The sequence below is a fragment of the Cricetulus griseus genome, chromosome 2 (assembly GCF_003668045.3).
Source record: "Cricetulus griseus strain 17A/GY chromosome 2, alternate assembly CriGri-PICRH-1.0, whole genome shotgun sequence".
Taxonomy (NCBI): Eukaryota; Metazoa; Chordata; class Mammalia; order Rodentia; family Cricetidae; genus Cricetulus; species Cricetulus griseus.
The window spans coordinates 40,673,572-40,697,683 of NC_048595.1; the positions used below are offsets into that span (position 1 = coordinate 40,673,572).

General features: G+C 41.1%; 1 protein-coding gene across 5 annotated transcripts in view; it reads left to right on the plus strand.

Annotated features, from left to right (window-relative positions):
- The window catches only part of Osbpl9 (oxysterol binding protein like 9), a 132,350-nt gene that overhangs the window by 51,393 nt on the left and 56,845 nt on the right, over nt 1-24,112 (plus strand). For 4 of the 5 annotated variants that reach the window (XM_027402438.2, XM_027402439.2, XM_027402441.2 and 1 more), the window contains exon 4: nt 13,033-13,109. In XM_027402438.2, the coding sequence (XP_027258239.1) occupies nt 13,033-13,109 (77 nt within the window). Of the gene's footprint in view, nt 1-13,032; nt 13,110-19,622; nt 19,767-24,112 lie in introns of those variants that run through there. The other variant, XM_027402444.2, reaches the window with a different exon arrangement.

The window sequence follows — 24,112 nt, forward strand, 5'->3', positions numbered from 1 at the left end:
ATCTTCAGGTGAATGCATTGTTGGAGAAGTCGGGTATTTGTTATATAAAGGCTGTTGATCCAAGTGCTTGCGTGCGGGTGATGGAAGGGATATGGGCAGGGATGTGACAAGTGGCTTTTGTTTTGCTTTTTTTTTTTTTTATAGAAGATGATTGGAGATTTTTTATTCCTAGAGAAGGTGATTAGAATACACAGTAGAAGTGAACCTCTGGTGAATAAAAAAAAATGACTTGTGGAGAACCAGCCACTAAGGGTCAGCGTAATGTTATGCTAGGCACCATAATCCTTGCTGGGACTACATTCACGCTAATGAGGTAGAGGGTATCATGCTAGCAGCTAGGGTTGTTGTCAGGATTCTTCTGTGCTCAGTGTGTATCCATGCAGAGATGCAACACTGTGCTAGGCCCACCGAGGCAAGGTTAACTGGGATGATGGTCAGAAGAGATGGTAGTGAATCATTATCACAAGACATTCACAGGTCTGTCACCAACTGTTAGGGAGGCTTAGGAGCCTGGCCACAGCAGGCATGGGAATGTTCTTTGAATGGAGTTAATGAGCAGTGTGTGGGAGTCAGCCATTGACCTGACTCCATCTTAATTCGGTTCTGTTCATACCATTCAGTTCTCTTCTTATGCCGACAGAGGGAGCAGTTCAAAGGTTTTGAGGGTAACAATCCAATATATCTTCTCTTAGTTATTTGTTCTGTTCACAAACCTGCTTCCAGTTGCAGAGAAGGAGAACTGATGAGCAAAGGGGTCCATACCAGGCTGGTGAAACCCACAGAAACAGCTGACCTGAACAAGGGAGAACTCTTGGTCCCCAGACTGATAGCTGGGAAACCAGCATGGGACTGATCCAGACCCCCTGAATGTGGGTGTCAGTGAGGAGACCTTGGAAATCTATGGGGCCCCTTGTAGTGGATCAGTACTTATCCCTAGCATAGGAATGGACTTTGGGAGCCCATCCCACCTGGAGGGATACTCCCTGAGCCTAGACACAATTGGGTTGGCCTAGGCCCTATCCCAAAGAATATGACAGACTTTGAAGACCCTCTATGGAAGGCCTCACCCTCCCTGGGGAGCAGAAAGGGTATGGGATAGGTAGGGTGTTAGTTGGAGGGGCAGAGGAGGAGGGGAGGGAGAGGGACCTGGGATTGACATGTAAAATAATTTTCTTTCTAATATAAATAAATAAATGTAAAAAAAGAGAAACCTGCTTTTTCTAAGAAAAATCAGTGTGGAATATGAGGTATTCAGCATTGGTTTAAGCATAGTGATTTGGCAAAAATATAAATACCGTGTTGTAATGAGTGCTGAATCAATGACATTTTGTTGTGTCTAAATTGTCTTTTACAGGACAATTTAGGGCTGAAGCTTGTGGAATGTACAGGATTATAACTACAGTCTTGATCTAGAAGAAGTGTATCCTTTCTGAAGGAAAGGCAAAGATATTATGTTAACAGTTTAGCGCTAAATATAGAAGAGAGAGGAAGTGGCTTTGCCCAGAGCAGAATTCTTTGGAGAAACTGGAGCCAGAGTAAGACCTTTTGAAGGAATATTATACATGATAATGCAGAATGCCTTCCTGCTACTCTGCTCCAAAGAAACATACACATTTCTTCTTTTATGTGCAGAAGGAGAATGTGTAAAGGAGAATGTCTGTTTTCTCTAAGCATTTAATTTAAAAATTTAAAATCATACATCAATTATTATAACTTCTTGATAGGATTCTATTACTTAGATCTCATCTATTTGATCTTGTTTACTTCAAAAGCAAATAAAAGAGTTAATAGCTAATTCTCTTTTTCACATATGTTGCTTGCTTTGTTTTAGTCTATTTCCCGAATTTTACTTATTATTATTATTGTTATTATTATTATTATCAGCAGCAGCAGCAGCATTATTGTCATGCCTTACTCTGTAGCCTGGCTGACCTGGAACTCTGACTCAGCTTTCCAAGTGTTGGGCTTACAGGCACAAGCCACCACACCCTGCTTTTTCCAAGTGCTGGGCTTATAGGCACAAGCCACCATACCCTGCTCTTTCTAAGTGCTGGGTTTATAGGCACGAGCCACTACACTCTGCTCTTTCCTGGATTTTTTTTTTTAAATAGGCATTGATTTTTCCTTTTAGTTTCCTTTCATCTATTTTCTTTTCTTTCTGACGTGTTCTGTATTTCCCCTTGTGGGCTGACACTTGGCTTTGGACTCTTAAAATCACCTTCCTCTGCCCCACTCTCTCTTCTTGACCCCAAAATGCATTAAAGATATATTCTCATTTTTGTTTTTCCCCTGAGAGGGAAGTTTTTTCTAATAACATGTGTATGAGTACTTCTTGTTCATAAATTCAGTAAAACTTTTATTATTTTCTTAAAGATGAGACCTGCTATATATAACTTTGGTTTGCTTGGTTATGTATCTCAGGCTGGCCTTGAATTCACAGAAATCCTCTTGCCTTACCTCCAGAGGGCTGGGATTACAGGCATGTACAATTAACTTAGAACTTCTAGGACTGGAGAGATGGCTCAGTAAGTAAAGTGCTTGCCACACAAGCATGAGGACCTGAGTTTGCTTTCCAGAATTCTAGCAAAGAGCTGGGTGTTGAGCTCCAGGTCAGTGAGGTACCTTGTCTGAAAAAATAGTGTTTGAGGAAGATACCTTACTCCACTCATACACACACATATTCATGCACACATACAGATGTACTCCCCCAAATGCACATGCCCCTACATACATCTCATGTACACACATACTTACACACATGTACTTGCGACACACACACACACACACACACACACACACACACACACACACACACAAGCATGCACACACTTTAACCAGAAAACAACCAATTTCTGACAGTGAGGCTTTTCAGACCTCAATAAAAATTTTGAAGCCATCTTATTTTTCATCTTGTATATTCTTTGCTGTGTTTTGTTTGTTTAAGATCTTGCTGGGCTGACCTTGAACTGACAGTTCTCTTATTCCCGAGTGCCAGGGTTGTGTGCATGTGTCATAGCCCTTGGGGTTTGCCAGCTAGCCAAGCCGAAGCCTGCTCTTGCTCTCCATCTCCTTGTTTGTATTCATGTGGCACTTTGTCCATTGGATGCTCCTTCTGTCTCCTGAGTCCGTGACTTGACTCAGGCCTGTATCATTTCCTTCACACTTTCTGCTGCTCCACTAACTCCCCCTCTCCCCTTTCCCAGTTCCTGTGCTGCCCAAGCACTTTGCTGTTGAATGTCTGGGTGAACTCTCTAAAACCACAGCCTTCCTCAAATCTCCTGTATTCCCATGTCTTGAAAAAGGACTTAAAGTCTTGTTTTATTAAAGTTCAGGAATAGTGACTGACTGATACTTTTACTTCTTCACTAAAACCTGAAGTTAATGCAGTATAGAAAGCCCCTGTAGGAGCTAAAAGTATTAGTATATATTTGCATATTAATTTGTCAAGAATTTTCATTGAGTAGGAATAATTTGACAAGAATGTGATTGGTGAATGAATTGAAAAGAACTCACGGTTTTCATTGTCTTTGACTGAATGAACACACAGTTGTCTAATACAATGCTGACTCTGTCCTGGAGACTCACAATATTGCTTCATATAATCAAAACAAGTTGTGGAGGAGAGACACATTTGCAAATATTTGCATGCATTTTGACAGTTTAGAGACTTCAGCTATAACTATTAATAAATCTTTGAAGGAGCCAATTATGGAATATTTAATAAGATCAAGCAAAAATAATTTCTTAGAAATAATTTTTTGAGTATGGTAGTACATGCCTTTAATCCCAACACTCGGGAGACAGAGGCAGATGGATCTCTGTGAGTTTTGAGTCCAGTCTGGTCTACAGAGTGAGTTCCAGGACAGCCAGAGTAAGTAAGTTAGACCTTGCCTCAAAAAACCAAAGAGAGAGAGAAAGTGTGTGTGTGTGTGTGTGAGAGAGAGAGAGAGAGAGAGAAAGAGAAAGAGAAAGAGAGAAAGAGAGCCTAACTTTTGATTATAAACAAAATGGAGCACTACACTCAGTAATATTATTAGTGTGTCATCAGTTTTCACTCAATAATTATTTTGTTGAACAGTTATTTCTCTGATAAGATTCTGCCTGGTTGGGATATGACAAGAAGTAAAAGACTGACTCCTGCTTTGTTTGTTTGTTTTGAGACAGGGTTTCTCTGTGTAGCTCTGTAGGTCAGGCTGACCCCGACTTCACAGAGATCCACCTGCCTCTGCCTCCTGAGTGCTGGGATTAAAGGTGTATGCCACTCCCACCCCCCAGAAAAACCCCTGCTTTTGTGGAGCTTAATATTCCAGTGACAGGAAAGTTGGACAATAAAGAATAACCATGAACCAGCATGAATGTTAAAAGCATAAGAAAACTAAAGAAACAGCAGGGCAAGGTAGTGGGAATGGAGGATGCTGGGTTAGGGGGCAGTCTTCTGTAAAGACTTATGATGGTTAGGGTTAATCGTTAGTTTGACAGACCATAAAAGAGAGTCCTGGACCCCGGGCATGCTTATGGAGGGGGGTTATCTTGACATTCATTGATGTGGAAAGACCTATCTTAAATGTGGGCAGAACCATTCCCTGGGCTCATGGTCCTGGACTGGATAAAATAGAGGAAGAGAACTAAACCACAGTATGCTTCACTGCTTTCTGCTTGTGAACAGATGTGATGTGCTGCTTCAAGCTCCCGTTGCCCTAACATCCCTGCTGTGCCTTGCACTCTGAGCTAAAATAAAACCATCCTCCCTTAAGTTCTTTTTATGAAAACATTTAATCATAGCATCAGGGGAAAACAAACAAAAAACAAAGACAAGGCTGGTCAGGAGGCTTCATTGAGAAAAGGCATCATGCTAGAAGACAAATGACCATTTGTTCTGTAATTGTGAGTACTGGTTATTTACTAAGAAAATGGTAGTGTTACAGAATTAAGAAAATGTGGACCAGATTCTAGTCCAGACATAGCTGACTTAGAGAAGTGGGGGTGAGATGGGGTCATAAGCCTGGAGCATTCTATCTGGTTTGATTGAAAGGTACACAAGGTATAAAATACACATATCTTTTCATCTGCTCTCCCCTCTAACTTCTATAATAAGCAGCTTATTAAAACCACAATTCTGAAAATTTCTGGCTATAAAAACATTGGCTTAGATTTGGTCGTTCTCTTTCCATATCACCTTACTGCCTTCTAAAAATAGCTTCTCCTGGGGGTCTGGCTCAGTGAGCTAGCTTTGGTGAAACATGCTATTCTGAGGACCTGGACTGACCACTGTGCCAACAGAATGAAACATTTTGACTATTCAATATGTCAGTTGCACTTTGAGCTACCAAATTATCTAAGAGGAATGGTTGTATTTAGTATCCATCCATCCATCCATCCATCCATCCATCCATCATGTGATGAGCAAGGTGGTTTGCTAGGTACTTGCAATAGAGCAACAAATTAGACTGACCAAATTCTGTTTTCTGGGGACTTAGAATTCAGTGGAAGGAGTAATAAGTAATCCAGTAGGATATTATATATATGCCAGCAGTTCTCAGAGTTTCTTTTTCTTTTTCTTTTCCGAGACAGGGTTTCTCTGTGGTTTTGGAGGCTGTCCTGGAGCTAGCTCTGGAGACCAGGCTGGCCTCGAACTCACAGAGATCTGCCTGCCTCTGCCTCCCAAGTGCTGGAATATATATATATAATATATATATATATATTATATATATATTTTGATTGATGGCTTAGGTGTCTTATTGGCTAGCTCTCAAATATTAATCCATTTCTATTAATCTGTGTATCTCTATGTGGTCTTGGCTTTCGGGTGATGCCCAGGTCTCTTGCTTCCTTAGCAGCTACATGGAATCTCCCTGACTCTACCTATTACCTTTCTCTATCCCTGTTTGGATTTCCCACCTAGTTAAATCCTGCCTGTCCATTGAACAGCTTTATTCATCAACCCGTAAGAGAAACATATATTCACAGCATACAGAAGGACATCTCTCATCAATGCTGACTTGCTGGGAAGTCCCTGGGATCCCCTATCTCCATTTTCTGGTGCTGCCATTACCTTTTGTTTGGATACTAGACATCCAGATTCAAGTCCTCATGTTTGTGTGGCAAATTTTCCTATTAAGCCATCTCCTCAGCCATACTCCCCATCATCATAAAAGTGAAACATAAAGAGAGAACATGCTGGGCTTCATAGTGTACACCTTTAATCTCAGCACTTGTGAGGCAGGGAGGGGCAGGTAGATTCCTACCAGTTCCAAGCCAGCCTGGTCTATAAAGTGAGTTCCAAGCCAGCCAGGGCTATATAGTGAGTCCTGGGAGGGGTAGAGAATGAATATTAATAACATGTTGTAAAAGCAAGTATTGTTTTGTGAATCTAATGTTCTGGTTTTATATGTACATATGTATTTATATACATGTATATATGCTAACCAGGCCATGTTATAAATATGTCCCTCGTTGTGAGTCAAACGCAGCTTACTGGCTTAGAGGGTATAAAACAGGTTTCATCATGTATGAAGAGGAATGGTGGATGCTAGAGAACACCTTGAGATGAACTGGATGTCTAAAACCACATGGGCTGGGGATGTAGCTCAGGTTGTAGAGTGCTTGTTTAGCATGCCCAAAACAGGAAGGGAGTAATCCCAGAACTTGGGAGTTGGAGGCAGGAGGATCAGCAGGAGGCAGGAGGTTCAAGGTGGTCCTTGGCTATGTAGTAATTTCTAGCCTTATCTGGGGTACGTGAGACCCTGGATTTAGAAAGATGAATAAAAGGAAAAGGACTATTATTGACATGTACATGAACTGTTGGCACATTAGTAACAATGTAGTCAGTACTTAGAGTTGTTGTAACTAACTTACTAAGTCATACTCTTGAACACTGAGCACAGCTCACTCAGAACTAACATAAAAACTTTCATTTTCCTTATGGAGAGCAGTCTGTGCAGGTGGTCTGTGTCTTATGTCATTAATATATTTCTCATAGGAACAGATACCTTGTTATGATTGACTAGCCAGTCACCTCATTGTACACAAAGGTATCTTCCCCAGTAGATTTCCTAGGGCAGAAGTTGTTTACTGACGCAGGAGAATTGGAGAATATGTACTAAACCAGTCAGAATAATAAAATCTAGAATTTTCAGCCAGCAGGGATGATTTCATTCCAGCCCCTAATTTAGAGACACAGCAGTGAGTACTTGGGTGCTGTACAAGGCTTGCTAAGGTCAATGACAGTACAGGTAGCCTGGCATGGGCTGTGTTTTCTGATGCTCACTAGCCCTTCTCTCAGTCACTCATGTACTTTATTTAGTCTGTCCTTTCTGCTTGGGATATTCCTGTCAGGGCCTCTCCTCTCCACATAACCTGTACCCATACCCTGTCTTTGCTTCTGATTCCTACTAGTCTGTAAAATTCAGCACTAATCTTACCTCAGAGCCTTTCTTGAGCCCCCCCCCCCCACTCCTTGGGGTAGTTTATGTCATTTTTCTTTATAATTAGGGGTTTTGTGTCCCCCTTAGGAGATTTTTTTTTCTATAGAAAAATTAAAAAGACTCTTTGCCTTCAAACTCTGATTTTCCTTTCAAATTAAGAACTAAGAGTATTTGGATTGATTATGTTTACAAGGTAGGGTCAGATTTCATTTTTCTTCATTATTATTCCTAAAGAGTTGTTCCTTACTGCACACTAGTGCACTTTTGTCTCAAATCAAGTGTCTACATACACAGTGGCATCTATTTCTTGTTTTTAATGTTTCACTCATTTATTTATATTTGTTCCAGGGCTAGAGAGAGAACTCAAGTTAAGAGCACTGGCTGCTCTTCCAGAGGTCCTGAGTTCAATTCCCAGCAACCACGTGGTGGCTCACAACCATCTGTAATGAGATCTGGTGCCCTCTTCTGACTTCCATGCATACATGCAGGCAGAATACTGTATAATCTTTGCTCCAATAGCCAAGGATAACCTTGAATTTGGATCCTCCTGACTCCCTGGCTGCTGATAGAACTAGCTCTCTCATGTCAGAGAAACTGGAGTAGGCGAACAACTGGGTAGACACACAGACACAGGCAGGCACTTAGATCTGAGGGCCAAAGTTTATTTTTGTGTGTGTGTGTGGGGTCATGCTCATCAGACTTGGTGGCAAGTGCCTTTACCCAGTGAAACATCTCACCAGCCAAGATTGAGATTTTTAAATACAACTATTAAATTGTAAAATGGACATTATAAGACAAATATAACCTAAATAAATGGAAACATGATATTCATGAAGAACTCCCATTCTATAATGCTCAATTTTAATTCAATTTCTAGACTAAATAAAATGATAATTAAAATTCAAAAATCTGAATTTTCCCAAGCTGATTCTAAAACTTTTCTAGAAACGCAGAGTACAGACAACAGAGCATGACCTGAGTTTGCTCCTGGGACCTACATGGTAGAAGGAGAGAACCTGCATCTTCAAGTTGTCCACTAACCTCTGCACAGGCACACACACTACAAATATGTTAATGCCTAAAAACAAATTTAAAAATTATCTCAACCTTATAGTATTAAGAACCTTCTGAATTCTTTATTTCCCTAAATGGAAATTTCCTGAATATGTACAATATAGCCATTAGCATTAGAAATGTTAATGTAAGGAGATTGGCTTTGATATATTAATGCCACCTGATTCATTGATTCTCAAGTTTCACCAGTTGCCCCAGTAATGTCCTTTATCCCAAGAGAATCTAAGTTGGTAGCTCATGTTGCTCGTGCACGAGTGTGTGTACCCGAGTGCATACACACACACACACACACACACACACACACACACACACACACACACACACACACACACGCCTACATAGTTCTGTATGGTTTATCCAGCCACTTTACTCTGGAGTATTGAGAGTGCCTTCAGTATTTGTTGAAATATTTGATTCTATAGTGAGTAACCTGCCTGGGATTTCGAGAGCTTCTGAAATCTGTGGCTTAATGTCTTTCATCCATTTTGGAAACTTCCCAGCCAGGTAGCGTCACTAGCAGTGAGCAGTGCAGCTTCGTTAGCTGTGACTCCTGAGTGGTGATTTAAGAACCTCTATTCAAGTGAAGTCAAGATTCTGATTCAAGTGACACCACAGGATTTCAGGAAGTTAGAATGAAGCAAGACTGGGGTTTATTACAAACAGGCATCATGCTCTCTCTCTCTCTCTCTCTCTCTCTCTCTCTCTCTCTCTCTCTCTCTCTCTCTCTCTCTCTGTGTGTGTGTGTGTGTGTGTGTGTTGAGGATGGGGATATTGTACACACAAGGAAGTGCAGACTTCTTGAGAGAGGTTAACTGAAATTTCTTAGGAGCACAGGTGTGTGTGCCTTTTGTGGGTTTTGAACTGAAGCTGTGTTTAAAAGATTAAACTGTTTTGGTGTATTTTATCTAATGGTAAATGAGAGTGTGTAAAGTGATTTATGGAGATGTATTGTAGGGGTTTGCAGATAAGGTGTGCTGATTATGTAAAAGTGTAGGACAAGAAAGGTCAGAGACTCTTACAACACATAGGTCATACACTGTAAGACATCTTGAGTGTTGGCATGATTCATAATCGTGGTAAGATTTTCTCAGAAAACTCATACTGTGTGTGGTTACTAAGAGGTCATGACATGTGTTTTGACTGTAAACATGTTTTGTAATCTTGTTCATGAAATTTTTCTTAGAAACAGGAGTTTCATGCCCTTTGCAGGTATTGTCAGAATTCTTGACACTCAGCCAGCTAGGAATGGACACAGGATCCAGGGGAATGATGGGCTCTTCCTTTCTCATGTCCTCATATTTATTCTTGCTTTTCTCTTTCCTCAGTGGGGTTTCTTGTCTATTCTTTATTTCCCCCTGCTATTCCAGTCATGGGCATATATTAAATTTTCTTACCTTTTTTTTTTGCGCCCCTTTATCTGTACTTTCAAATTTGTTTACTTACGTGTGTGTGTGTCACATGTGTGCAGGTGCCCACAGAGGCCAGAAGAGTATGTGAGATAGTTCTGGAGTTTCAGGAAGTTATGAGTTGCCCAGTGTGGACACTGTGAACAGAACTCAGGTCCTTTGGAAGAACAGCAAGCGCTCTTCACTTTTGATTTTCCAGCTCACCATGAGTACTCCATACCCTTGACTGGCTGCTGCTGCTGTTTCTTATAATCTCTTCCAGCTCTCTAATTGTCTTGTTAATTGTACTTAATGTGCTGTTAAACTCATTCATTGAACTTTTTTTAACATTTTATTTATTTATTATGTATACCAATTCTGCTTCCATGAATATCTGCACACCAGAAGAGGGCACCAGATCTCATAACGGATGGTTGTGAGCCACCATGTGGTTGCTGGGAATTGAACTCAGGACCTCTGGAAGAGCAGTTGGTGCTCTAAACCTCTGAGCCATCTCTCCAGCCCCAAGCTCTTAATTTTATTGTTATAGATATTAAAAATGTATTTCACTTTGAGAATTCATATTTGGTTATTTTAAAAATACAATGATGCTCAAAATAGATGGTTCAGCATGACCTTAATTTAACCCTTAGAACACAGGGGAAGGTAGAAAGAACTGACCCCCCAAAATTGTCCTCTGACCTATATGCAGTACCCATACAATAATAATCAATTTAAAAAATTAAAAATAGCACCTTGTTACTTATAAATCTGGTCTTGGTTTCAGTTATGTATGGTTACATCTGCAGCGGCACCTCCATTTATGTGTATTTGCTTGTATGCTGGACTATATTTGAAAAATTGTTTATAGAAATACAAGTCAGTGGTGGCACACACCTTTAATCCCAGCACATGGGAGGCAGAGGCAGAGGCAGGCAGATCTCTGAGTTGGAGACCAACCTGGTCTACTATAGAGGGAATTCCAGGACACCCAGAGTTACAGAGGGAAACCCTGTCTCAAAAACAAAATAAAACAAAACAAAAGAACAATGAAGGAAGGAAGGAAGGAAGGAAGGAAGGAAGGAAGGAAGGAAGGAAGGAAGGAAGGAAGGAAGACAGATAGTCAAGTCAGTGACCAAGATGAGGTTGCCATCCTGTAGAGGAGATTTTCACCAGCTTTGGTAGCCAGATGCCAGAATCACTAACGATATGGGACTCATTAGTCTATTTCAGGTATCAGGATTTTCCTGGACCACACAGATGACCAGGCAGTTGGTTTAATTCTGATTTATCCTTAGTTCCAAAGTGAAGCCATTTTGGGATCCAGTCCAGACATGGTCTAATTTACCAGACTCCATTTTGTTCGTAACCCTTTAATACAGTTCCTCATGTTGTGCTATTACCCAACCATCAATTATTTTCATTGTTACTTCTTAACTGTAATGTTTCTACTGTTATGAATTATAATGTAAATATCTGTTTTCTTATGGTATTAGGTGACCCCTGTGAAAGGGTTGTTAGTCTCTTAGAGGAGTTGCAACCCACAGGTTGAGAACCGCTGTGCTTGTGGGTCCTATCTTCAACTTTTCTCTTAAAAATACTTTCAGGTTTGGTGTTGGGCAGTGGTGGCACACGCCTTTAATCCCAGCACTCAGGAGGCAGAGGCAGGCAGATGTCTGTGAGTTTGAGACCAGCCTGGTCTACAAGAGCTAGTTCCAGGACAGCCTCCAAAGCCACAGAGAAACCCTGTCTCGAACCACCCCCCCCCAAAAAAAAAAAAAAAACTTTCAGGTTTGGTTTCAATTTTGCCAGAAAGTAGAGTTCCCAAATACCTTTGGCACACACACTGACAAATTTTAAGTGCATCATCCGTATACAACTCCTTCTTAGGAATTTACAATGCTGCCAGGCAAAGAGCAGACTTCTCCTTCAGATGTTTGCTTTCTACAAGATGCTGACTGGTAATTCTTTACTACCTTGGTTTGTGGTAGCTTCAACCTGATTTTCTTTTCTTTTTTTACATTTATCTAAGTTAAATTTATTTCTTCACTGATACATTAAAGCAAGATCCTGCATATGGGCTAATGTTATGCCTTGGTGCATGTATACATTGTGTTATTTTCAATCAGGCTAAGTGTACCTATGGCTGCAAACATTAATCACATCTTGATGGTAAAAACTTTAAAAATATTTTCTTTTAGTTATTGGTATGTGTTGTTGGAAGTTTTTCTCTGTCTCGCCTGGTCCCACTGGACTGGTTTCTCTCCTGCTGTTGTGCCCTTATGAAATAACACTTAGACAATTACAATTCTTTGGCCAATAGCTCAGGCTTATTACTGGCTAGTTCTCCCTTATATAGCAACCCATTTTTATTAATCTATGTATTGCCACAAGGCTGTGGCTTACAAGTAATGCTCCAGCGTGTTACCCTTTGGTGGCTATATGTGGTCTCCCTGACTCTACCTTCCTTCTTTCTGCATCTTTGTTTGGATTTCCCACATAGCTGTATTTTGCCTGGCCATTGGCTGAAACAGCTTTATTCATCACCCAATAAAAGCAATGCATATTTGAAGCATATAGAAGGACATCCTGTATCAGGCATTGACAGTCACCCAACAGTACAACAGCTTACCAGAGCTGCTTGCTTCTAGCTAATGTAACTTAATACCCAGCAGCCTACCTTTTCCCCATCCTCCCTTCTCTCCACTCCACTCACCCTCTCATAACCTGCAATCTACCATCTATCCTCTGCTTGAGGATCATACAAGTCAGATCATATGGTGCTTTTGTGTCTATGCCTGGCTTATTTCACTTGTTCCATCTGTGCTGCCACAAATAACAGTTTTTATTTTTGCTAATGACTGGCTGGTATTTCACTGTATATATGTGCCACCTTTTAAAATCCATTCATCAGTTAATGAAGCTATTAAAAAATAATCAGCCCAGCTTTTTTGGTTGATCTCCACGGGAACATTGGTCTGTGATAAAAGTAACCTACCTATTATTAAACATAATCATTCCTTTTGGTAAAATTGTTGTAAGTAGTTTGTAATTCTTCCTAGATATTGGATCTACTTAAGAAATCAGATACTTCCTTAAGTTGAACCTGTTAAGGAAATGACACAGCGAACTCTAATCTTTTGTTCTAGCTCGAGATGCAGATGAACGAGAGAAGTGGATCCATGCCTTAGAAGAAACCATTCTTCGACATACTCTCCAGCTTCAAGTAAGAGGCTTTACATGGTGTTTGGATATTTTGTGTATGGCTTTCTTTTTGGGGAAAGGAGGGTTGTTTTTTTTTTTAAAAAATAACTGATATAAAACAATGAGAACTCTTAATTTCTGAGTTGATTATTCTTGCTTTTTAGTGTTTTGTAGAAAAGTCACAATCATTTATTTTTTCTGCTTTCTATAGGGCAAAATACAGATTTTTATCAGGAATGAAGTTATTATAAGGCGATTTGAATGTGAAATGATATGTTAAAATGTGCCAGATTCATTTTAAGTGTTTTGTGTCAATATTGAGCTATTGATAAAACCAAATTATAAAGTCAGGCATAATAATTGCTAAGTGTTCAGGAGTTTACCTCATTTTCTTGTTAATAGAATTTGGTCATTGCCACATACACCTGGTCAGTACTAATTAGGATAAAAATGAAAGAAAACTAAGCACAAAATGGGTCAGGAAAAACAGTCTAGCTGATGTCTGGATTGCACTAGAGTCCCTCCCCATTTCTAGACTCTGCTTACCCTGATTAGGACTTATTCTCCAATGGCTTCCCCCTGTGGTAGTGAGATGGTTACAGCAGTTTTCAGCCTCATATTGTAGGAAGTCTAGGTCCATAGTCAGTAAGAGTAACGGGTACAGTGGCTGAGTGGCAGAGGAATGACAGCAGGAGGACCACTGAGAGTTTAAGGTCAGCCTGGGCTACAGTCTGAGATCCTGTCTTAAAAAAAAAAAAAAAAAAAAAAAAAAAAAGAAAAAAAGTAGCTGGCGTTGGTGGCACACACCTTTAGTCCCAGCACTTGAGAGGTAGAGGCAGGCGGATCTCTGAGTTTGAGGCCAGCCTGGTCTACAGAGTGAGTGCCACGATAGGCTCCAAAGCTACACAGAGAAACCCTGTCTCGAAAAACCATAAAAAAAAAAAAAAAAGATGTACTGGAGAAACACCTTGCTAATAGGTTATTAGATGTCTTTACCCCATCCCTGCCCTAGCAGCTTGAGAACAGGAAACAGCTTGAGTGACAGACACAGCACATGCCTCTTCTAGCACAGAGAAAATGCTTCTTAAGCCTAGCCTCTAGGAACTTACATGTGTGGCAGATAGGGGATTTTGTTTTATTTTTTAGTCTTGAATTGTAGAAAATGGGTGCTTTGTGACCCCCTTCTACTTTGTCTTACCCAGAAACTGCTTGATTTGGTAAGGTTCATCTCAGGTCTTTCCACACAGTGAGCTCCCATCACCTAAAAGGGCTTGAGCAGAGGCTTAGAAAACAGCATTTGATGATGTAGTTATTAAGGGATGGAAGAAATGAATATGGAGTTGAAGAGGTTGGTAGATTACTCTGAGCTATGATTTTTAACAGCAGTTTCATGGTTGCCATCCATTTCTTTTTAATTTAGGTAGTTCTATAAATAATATAGATGTGGGGTCCAATCAGAAGGTAGTTGTTTTACATTTAATTGCATTGAATGTGACAGATGAGACTTCCCTCTTACTGGCTAAACTGACACACAGGTGTCTGGTGTGTCTTCAGCCTGCCCTTAGAGGCCTCTGCTGTACAACCCTGTAAATCCATCGAGTGCTCTTACTTGCTTGCTTTCCTTAACGCTTTTTAAAGCTTTCAGGCCTCTCCATTCTTCTGAATGTGAATGATTTAATCCTGAGTGCTGGGATTAAAGGCGTGCATCACCACGCCTTTAATCCCATTTTCATAGCTTCAGCTAAACTCTCTGTGGATGACTCTCCTGTCTTCATAACGATTTCAGTCCCTCTGCCTTAGGAAATCAGGAATTTCCTCAGCAGGACGAAGGCTGAGCTTCCACCCCTTTCTTTCTCAAACCCTCATCTTTAAGCCTCTCTTGTCTTTGATGATGCCAGCCTTGACCCTGATCTAAGGGATGGATGTGAAAGCTTGGTCTTTGTATGCTCAGTCTGTGTGACCTGCTAGAGCTGGGCTGCTTCTCTCACAGAATCATTTTCCTCTCTTCCGTCACTGGGTATCAGTGCAGTCACACTCAGCTTAGGTTTTCAAAATATCTTGGCAGCTCTGTTTCTTGTACTATCCCAACCTATACTCCTTAATTTATTTTCTTTTTCATCCTTTAAATAAACAACTGTCATTAATGATCCTGAGGCATTCATAAATGAGGAATAAGAAAAAAAAAAAACCCTCTAGAGCAGTAGTTCTCAATCCCTTTGGGGTTGAGTAAGCCTTTCACAGGGGTCACATATCAGATGTTTACATTATGGTTTATAACAGTAGCAGAATTACAGCTATATTGTATCTATTATATTAGAACACTCTGCAGTGTAATCTAAGCAGTGAAATCTGAACACTTGTTTTTGCTGGGAGCGGTGTGGGCTTCACGTATATCCTCTCTTCTTACTCATACATCCCCCTCTTAAGCTTATGAAGTGCTTGAAATTAGAGAGAGACTCATTTTACTGATAATATGCTCATGGTACAGAGGGGACAGGGTCTGAGACAAGGTTTCTCTATGTAGGTTTGGATGTTGTAGAACTTCCTATATAGGCTAGGCTGGCCTTGAACTCACATAGATCCATCTGCCTCTGCCTCCCGAGTGCTGGGATTTAAGGTGTCACCATTATTCCTGCTTCAACCTCAGTTTCATCATCTTTAAAGTACCATAAACCCTCAGCAAAGGTAGCTGTGTGGTGGTAATTTGGTATCTCTAACCTGCAGTGTCTGCACACAGTCTTCCATTCCGACTGTCATTTCAGCTAAAGCTTTCTTTACCTTTTCTTCACCTTTGTTCTCTTCCTTCTTTTTCTGGTTCACCACTGCTTCATTGTAAGTATCAGCACATTGTAATTAGAGTGGTCTGGAGATGGAAATACAACTGAAAATCTCTGTCCATTTAAATCCCGTGAAGCTGAGTTTCCTACAGTTATATATGTATGTACTGTAGGCTCTTCCCTCTTTTTTCTTTCTTCTCTCTTAGCCTCTCCCACCCCTTTTCCTTTTCACAAATTTTTTATTGTTCTTTATTAAATTTGTTCTCTGACAAATTTGTTTTCATCCCCACTGCTGTCAACTGCTTCCCCCAATGATTCTCTTGCCACATCAGGTCTTTATGTTTTGTTTTGTGACCCACTATCCCTGTTTTCATGCCTTTATAGCCTGACAAGTTTGGAAGCTTTTTGTAAAGAGCCAGAAGGTCATTGAGTCTCTTACCTCCCTCTCCAGCCTGTGAGCAGCTCACCTGCTTGCTGTATGGGTAATAGGCAGTATTACTAACTTAAGTTTGGGCTCAAATTTTGAAAACATTCTTGCAGGCCCCAAAGGGGGTAGTATTTGAGTTTTATGTTACAATACTTATTGTAGACAAGTATAAAGCAAAATGTAAATGCCTCAGGTTTAAACTCTTATAAAATCACTCAAAAGGAACTTCCAAATGAAATGCAAATATAGCATAAAGCAACAGACTCTAAACTAAGATTTCTTTAAGCTCAGCTCAGTGGCAAATGCCTGTACTTCATTTAGTAATGTAAGGTTTTAAAAATGAAAATCTAGAAGTTCTTTCAGAATAAAGTTAAGTGACCAATGCAGAATCTTACCTATGAAAATTAGGGAAATAGTACATCAAAAAAAGCATTAAAATTTGAATGGTACTAAAGACTCATAGAGGAAAACTAGTCTCTTGTCCTCTGACTTCCCTGATGTGTACCCCATACAGTGTATTGAGGCTGTTACAGCACGGTGCCTGACAATTCATTACCCCAATAGACATTTTCAAGCACCTAATTGTTATGCCAGTCCCTGTGACAAGAAGTTGAGGATACAGTGGTGAGCAAGGCTTTGCACTGTCATAGGCATTGTGGGCCTGTGGAGGGGCTGCTAATTCTAATTCTGAACAAAACATTTCCGTTTGACAGTGTGTTAACTGCAGTTTCCCTTGGTGAAACATGGCAGCTTTGATGGTAAGATAGGTAATGCTTCTTCCTTATGCTGAGTGGTATATGTACTCATCTGGCCTCTGTTCCTACATAGAAACTGACTGGCTGACTTCAGTTTAAAATTTCTGAAGACTTAGGCTAAAATACTGGGGCTGTTTAGACTTCCGAAAATTGAATAGTCTTTTATCTGTTCTGGTCATTTGGCCTCTATGCTAGGTCAATGCCTAGAGAAATTGGTTTGACTTAAAATACAACAGAGCATTATATATTTTAGCTTTACATTCAAAGAAAAAAAAAACCAAAAACAAAAACCCCAGGAGATTCAGTGATTTCCTGCTTATCGTATCCCTGTTCCACATATGCATAGCTTCCCCTGTTATCAGTATTTCCCACCAGGATGGTACAGTTGTTATCACTGATGACTTCTAGTGATTCATCATCACCTAACAGATAGGTTTTGTTTTCTTGTGGTTGTTTTGAGTTTTTTGAGACAGGGTCACATGTAGCTCAGGTTGGCCTCCAACTCACTATTTAGTCAAAGATGATCTTCTTGTGTTCTACTCCTAAGAGATGTTATATGTAGTATTTGGAATTATACAGACTTTTGGGATAGGTTTCTAATACTGAAGAAAATATACATGTGTGCTGGACATCTGGGAAAAGGGAACTTTGAGAGACTACCTTCATCAGCTTGCCTGTGTTCTGGGGGGGGCATTTTAGGATTGCTAATTGATGGGGTGGCAGCCTATCATAGGTGATACTGCCCTTGGGCAGGTTATAATAAAGCAAGCTGAGCAAGCACTGGAAGCAAACAGTAAGCAGAGTTTCTCTGTTGGTTTCTGTTTCAAGTTCTTGGGCTGAGTTCCCTGGTTTCCCTCAATAATAAGGTTCCCCTTAATCTGTAAACCAAACAAACCTTTCTCACCCTGGTTGCTTTTTGGTCACAGCTTTATCACAGTAGCAGAGAAGTGTGATAACATGACTTGATGGGTCATTTTGTTTTTTATTCTTTATTTTTTATTATTGAGGAGTAAATCCAGGGCCTCGTGGGAAACCACACAATCACTGAGCAACATTCCCAACAAGGCCACACCTCCAAAATCCTTCCCAGATAGTTCCAATTAGAGAACATGTGTTCAAATATATGACCCTTTGGGGGCCATCCTCATCCAAACCACCGCATTGTATCACATACGAATTAAGACTCAAAATAGCTACTCAATAACTCAAATAATAAAAGCGTATTATAGCTGTGATAAGTTCCACAAGAAAAGTTTCATGGAATAATGATGACCTAAAAGAAGAATTTACACTGTGTAGAAATGAAGGTGAGAGGTAAATTAAGAGTCAAAGTTGTTGTCAAGGAGATAATGTGAAAGGAACAGCAGCTGTCACAGGGTCCTGAAGTGGGAAGGTCCTTGGCAAATTAAAGGAGCTTGAAAAGTACCTTTGTGTGGAAGACCGAAAAGTAGGGAGTATAAGTTGAAAGATGCAGGAAGGGCTATAAACCTCTGTATGGGTCAGTGTTAAATGTTGAGTTATATCCTTTTGTACCGTGCAAAGGTATGGAAGTTTGTTAATTGGCAGTGAGATGTTATGGAAATAACACTTTAGCTCTTAGGTTGAGAGTGAATTGGTAGATTCAGGAAGACTGTGGTAAGGAAATTATTCCAAGAGGGACCATTATTTGGGATATGAGCAGAGGTGGAATTGAAAGCACATTGAGGAGGTAAGAATTACAGAAGTTGGTTGATAGATTTGGGTATGGACTGGGGAGGCAGGCCCCTGAGAAATGATACACTTTTGGTTTGCCTTTTAGAGTGGATAATTAGTGGTTTCATTTACTGAGATAGAGATCATGGGAGAACTAATTCTGTGCTTATAAAAGGGAAAGCAGAATGAACTTCGAAACAATTTACATCAACTAAAAATACCAATGAGTTCAGCAGTGCAGTTGGAGTGTCGCGAGTATTTCTTCAACTGTGCGCCACAAAATTACAGCCTTAGAAGGGTCGAGATACCCAGGAAAAATAGAAAAGGAGATTGCTTTCCAGATCTATAAGCCAATCACTGGTGTCTGTGATTTCCTGCATTTTGGGCCTCTGCCCAGGTGCTCCCAGCCTGAACTTCACAGTTACAGCATTTGGATTCTTGAAGTTCTTCACAAGCCACCTACACTCCTTACGGCGCTGTCAAAACAGTAAGCCCACGGACACTCCACCAACAAATAAAACAGACACCCAAGCTCTTGTTTACTAGTAGGTTGTAGTGTTTCCTCTTCTCCCGCCTTAATCGACGACAGGAACAACTTTTGGAGGCAAAATCAGTAATCAAGATGGAACTTCTGAGCTCAGGAGCTGCCAAAATACGGCGATGGCCAGTGAAGCGAGTTTCCCCGGCCTTTCCCCCTCTCTCGGGGGAGGGGGTGGGCGGGGGTGGGAGTCCTGAGGGGCTCGGCTCCTTCGGCCTTGACGCCTAACGGGGCCAACCGCCAATCGCCAGCCGCTCACCTCCCATGCAGGTGACCTGTGGCCAATCGCCAGGGGCCTCTTTGCCTGGGCCAGCCAATCGGGGCGGCGCCTGGGCCGCGGCGCAGGGGGAGGGCGGGGGAGGGCGTCCTCCGACTGCTCTGGACTGGGACGCCAGCCGCTGAGGGGCATCCGGGGCGGGGACGGAGCCCTCCTCTCCCCTGGGACGGAGGCCGGCTGCGGCGAATGGCTCTCCTGCTGGCGGCTTGCGGAGTGAGTAGACCCCTCGGGGCCCCTGGTCTAGGGGCCGCCTTCCCTCAGCCCACGCCCCCAAGCTCCCCTCGGAGGGACCCGCTGTGCAGCTTAGGAAATATTTCTGTGGAACTCGGTTCTCCTTTCGAAGGTTGACTCACAATGACCAGTCACAGTTGAGCTCCAAACGCGAAAGCTCAACTCTGATCCTGCGCCTGTTGGTAGAATCTTCACTTGCAGGCCAAGTAGAATTTGGGATGTTTTGGCGTTGTGCTGGTGCTTGGTCCTGCATTTGTGTGTCGGTCATGGATGCTGCTGTTTGTGGGTGGGTGAGGAAGGAAGTGGTTTTGTTTTTTAGTAGCTGCTGGAAATATTTTGGAAGCTTCAGGATAGTTTTTTGGGGTTCACGGAACAACTGTAGTGCAGGTTTTAGGTTTTCAGCCTTAGCTTAGGTGTGAAAAGTTGCCTGTGATTAATACAGCGGGAAGGCCCCTGCCGCGGTATTCCTGCTGTACTTGACATTTTCGTTTTCCCTCAATCATAAAAGATTGAGAGTTAAGTTGAAAAACATTTTCTAATTTGCAGGCATGATTTTCCATGATTAAATTATTTTCCTTTTTAGCTGTTTTTAAAGCCAAATGATTATTACAGGTTACTCATTGGGGAAGTTTGTGAGGGTCTTAAAGTGGTAGTTGCAGATTAAAAGCCTTCCCATCGACTTTAAAAACAGGAACTCTGATGAAGTTACTCATAAGTCATCTTTCAGAACACCGCCTGTGTTGGAACAAGCACTAGAGTCCTTTAGTAACCAGTACTGACATTTCTTGTCCTTCACTTTTACTTGGGGATTTTTTTTTTTAACTTTTATTTTTGGTGCATCTCTACAAGAGATTACTTAAATAAAAGTCAGATGGTTTTCCCTACTCCAGGGTAGGCATACATCACTAAAAATGGAATTTTAGTTTGAGAATTTAAACAGAAACATTTTTGTTTTAACTTGGGTGTTTCCTGAGTGTCCTCAGTTTGGTTTGAGCAGGGATGACATTATCCTTGAAGCATGTCTCATTTAGTAAATAGGATGAAATATACTTTGGGCACAGTCAAGTTGAAGATAGCAGGGAATTTAGATTTGTTTGTTTGCTGTGATCTCACCATGTTCTGCTTATTGGAAAGCCAGTAGTTGTGTGGTTTGCACTTTTTTGAAACAGGGTCTTGGTCCTTGAACTCTTGGCCTTCCTTCTGGGGTTACACATGTGCACCACCACACCCATGTTTTGCACTCCTGATTTAGAAAGGTAATAATCATGACAAAGCAACCCATAATCATGCATTTATTATAAAATATTCCAGGATGGCCTCTGGGATGTGTCAAGTTCTGTCACTAAATGCTGTGTTATGGAGAAGTAACTGATGTTTGTAATAATTCTTACACTACAAGGAAATGTTTTTATGGTTACTATAATGTACGCAGCAGAAAATTGTGTTTTGAATTTTTTCCCATTAAAGATTTTCCCATTAAAGAATAGTGACTGTTATTCTTGAAGCTAGTCTTCGTCTTTAATTATTTTAACTCAGTCTACCATCTACCTTATTCTCCATGTCTAAAGCTCTGTCAGCCTTAGTAATATTAATATCTCTTGGGTTTGACCCTTTTTCTTGTACGATAGTGCTCTGAGTCCTTCATCTCTCAGCTGGACTTTTGGGAAATCTGACCTAGTGTGTGAGAGGCAAGCCACACCCATCCTCGTTACTCAAAAACACATTGAGTCACTGCCATGCTTCTGTTTTGGGTGCCTTTCCAAGTCCAGTTCCTGGCATGCCTTTAAGGCCCTCCATAGTCGGGACTAATTCTTCTCACAGCTGTCTGAAACCAGTGGTAGGCACTCAACTCAAGGCATTCCCTGTGATCGGATTTTCATCAGATCATGTCTAGTCTCTGAGTTCTTTCTCTTCACACCACCGTTTTCTCTTGCTTAGATTACCACCCACATTTCAGGTGGTTAAGCTCTGGTTTGGCCCCTAGTGCATAGCACCTAGTCCCCATTCCTTGCTGCCTGAAGATAGCAGGAAGAGAGTGAGTTACTTTGTGTGTTATTACAGAATTTGTCCATGTCTCTTACAGTTTTTGCTAAATTGTAAATTGTTTGCTCATATGTATGATTCTTTTTTTTTTTTACATGTATGATTCTTGTTAGGTCATAAATTTGCTAGAAATTAAAGGTTTGTACTCATTTATCTTTGTCACTAATGGAATGTCTGGCTATGTGGACTGGGCTCTTATGTTTCCTTATTCATAGGGTATAAACAAAACAGGTTAGCAAGAGAAATTACTTTTTTTTTTTTTTTTTTTTTTCTGATAGGTTTTTTTTTCTAGTAGCCTTGGCTGTCCTGGAACTCACTCTGTAGACCAAGCTGGCCCAATTCAGAGTTCCTCCTGCTCTGCCTCCCAAGTGCTGGGATTAAAGGCATGAACCACCACCACCCAGCAGGGTTCTGGTTCTTAAAGCTAGCCATCAGGGAAAGGAATTCTAGTTTCTCCAACTGCTTTGGGAGAAAAAGGGAACATGAAAAATTCAGAGACTACTTCTAAGCCCTTCCAGGGTCCTTTATTTCAAGGTGTAGCATTCACAAGTGCCATACTTGAGGTTTGGCTTTCTGAGCTCCAGTAGAACATGATAGGTGTTTAGAAAATGGGTAAGTTGTATAAACTGATGACATGACTGCTCATGCTATGGTTAAGGGGAAGATTTTTATTGTATATATGGGGAAAAGAACAGGCATTGCCACGAGAGAAGCAGGAGCAGAAGGGGGACAGAGGAGAGCAAGAGATGAAGAAAAAGAAAGAACCAAGAGAGTGCATGGCTGACATTGCAGGGTTATAAGGAGAATGAGAAGCTCGGGGAGGGAAGCTCCTGAGCAGGAAGAAGTTCTCTCTCTCTCTCTCTCTCTCTCTCTCTCTCTCTCTCTCTCTCTCTCTGTGTGTGTGTGTGTGTGTGTGTGTGTGTGTGTGTGTGTGTGTGTGTGTGTAACTAGGATGTTATTATGGACCCTGGCATGTATATAAGTTACTTGTGATACTGAGGGAACCTGGAGGCCTTCGTGTGTTTTGGTATGCTAATAGGCACCATAGACAGCATTTGTCCCTCTGCCAGTGTAAGGGAAATATCTCCTTTGATAGAGGGGAACTAGCTCCACAAATTCCTGTGGAATGCTGGCTTTTGTCTAACCAAAAGAATTTGGACAAATGGAATTTCCTTTGGCCCTGACATAAGTGATCCAAATATGAGCCACTATAATATCCTAAACATACAAACCCTTTACTCCATTGTTTTGGAACTAGATTTTTTTTTCTCCTGTGAATTAAAATGTTTCTTGGGTCAATTGACTGAGCTGGTTATGTTACATGAATAAATAAAAGGCCCAGAGACATATATTGGGGTTCAACCTGAAGATCAGGGAAGCAAAGGAGCCAAGCTACAAGAGAGCTCTTACCTCTAAAAGGGCTGGGGCATTCCTATTCTCAATGTGGCTGGAGAATGAATGCCTGATACTGAGACCTTGCTCCTGTCTTAGATACCTCCCTAATGTTGGGATTAAAGGTGTGAGATCCCAGGTGCTGAGATCATCTTTGTGTAAGCTGTTTCTCTTTTGGACCAGGTCAGTGGTGGTCTCGTGCAGATCTGGGTGGTCTTGGACTCACAGAGATCCATCTATCTCTTAATCCTGAGTCCTAGGATTCAAGTGTGTACCACTACTTCCTAGCTTCTGGCTGCTGGGATTAAAGGTGTGTGCCTGGTTTTATGGCTTGTATCTGACTTTGCTTTCTGAATCCTCAGGCAAGCTTTAATAAATCGTAAATAATTTATCATCACATGGGTTACTTACAAGTATTACAGGGAATTGGAGAAAATGTTTAGAAACAGTGCTGTGATGGTGGGCAGATTCTGTATGTCTATATGTGGTTTCCGTCTGACTTCTGATGTACCTGAAACAATACCAATAGCAATACTAACACAGATTGGGTTGGGTGTACAGTGTCATGGGAAGAAGCATAACATTGGTTAGAGCAATCAAGGGAACTTAGGAAGGCGTAAAATTTTAGTTTCTTTTTAAAAATTTTTTCAAGACAGGGTTCTCTGTGTAGCGCTGACTGCTCTGGAACTCGCTCTGTAGACCAGGCTGGCCTCAAACTCATAAAAATCTGCTGTCTCTGCCTCCCTAGTGCTGGGATTAAAGTTGTGCATCACCACTGCCCAGTTTAGAGCTTGTTTTAAACGTTGGTTGCCTTAGTCTTTATAAGTTTCAAGGTTATAGGGAATGAACAATAGTTCACTTGAATTTTAACATCTTTTGTCATACTCTGGAAG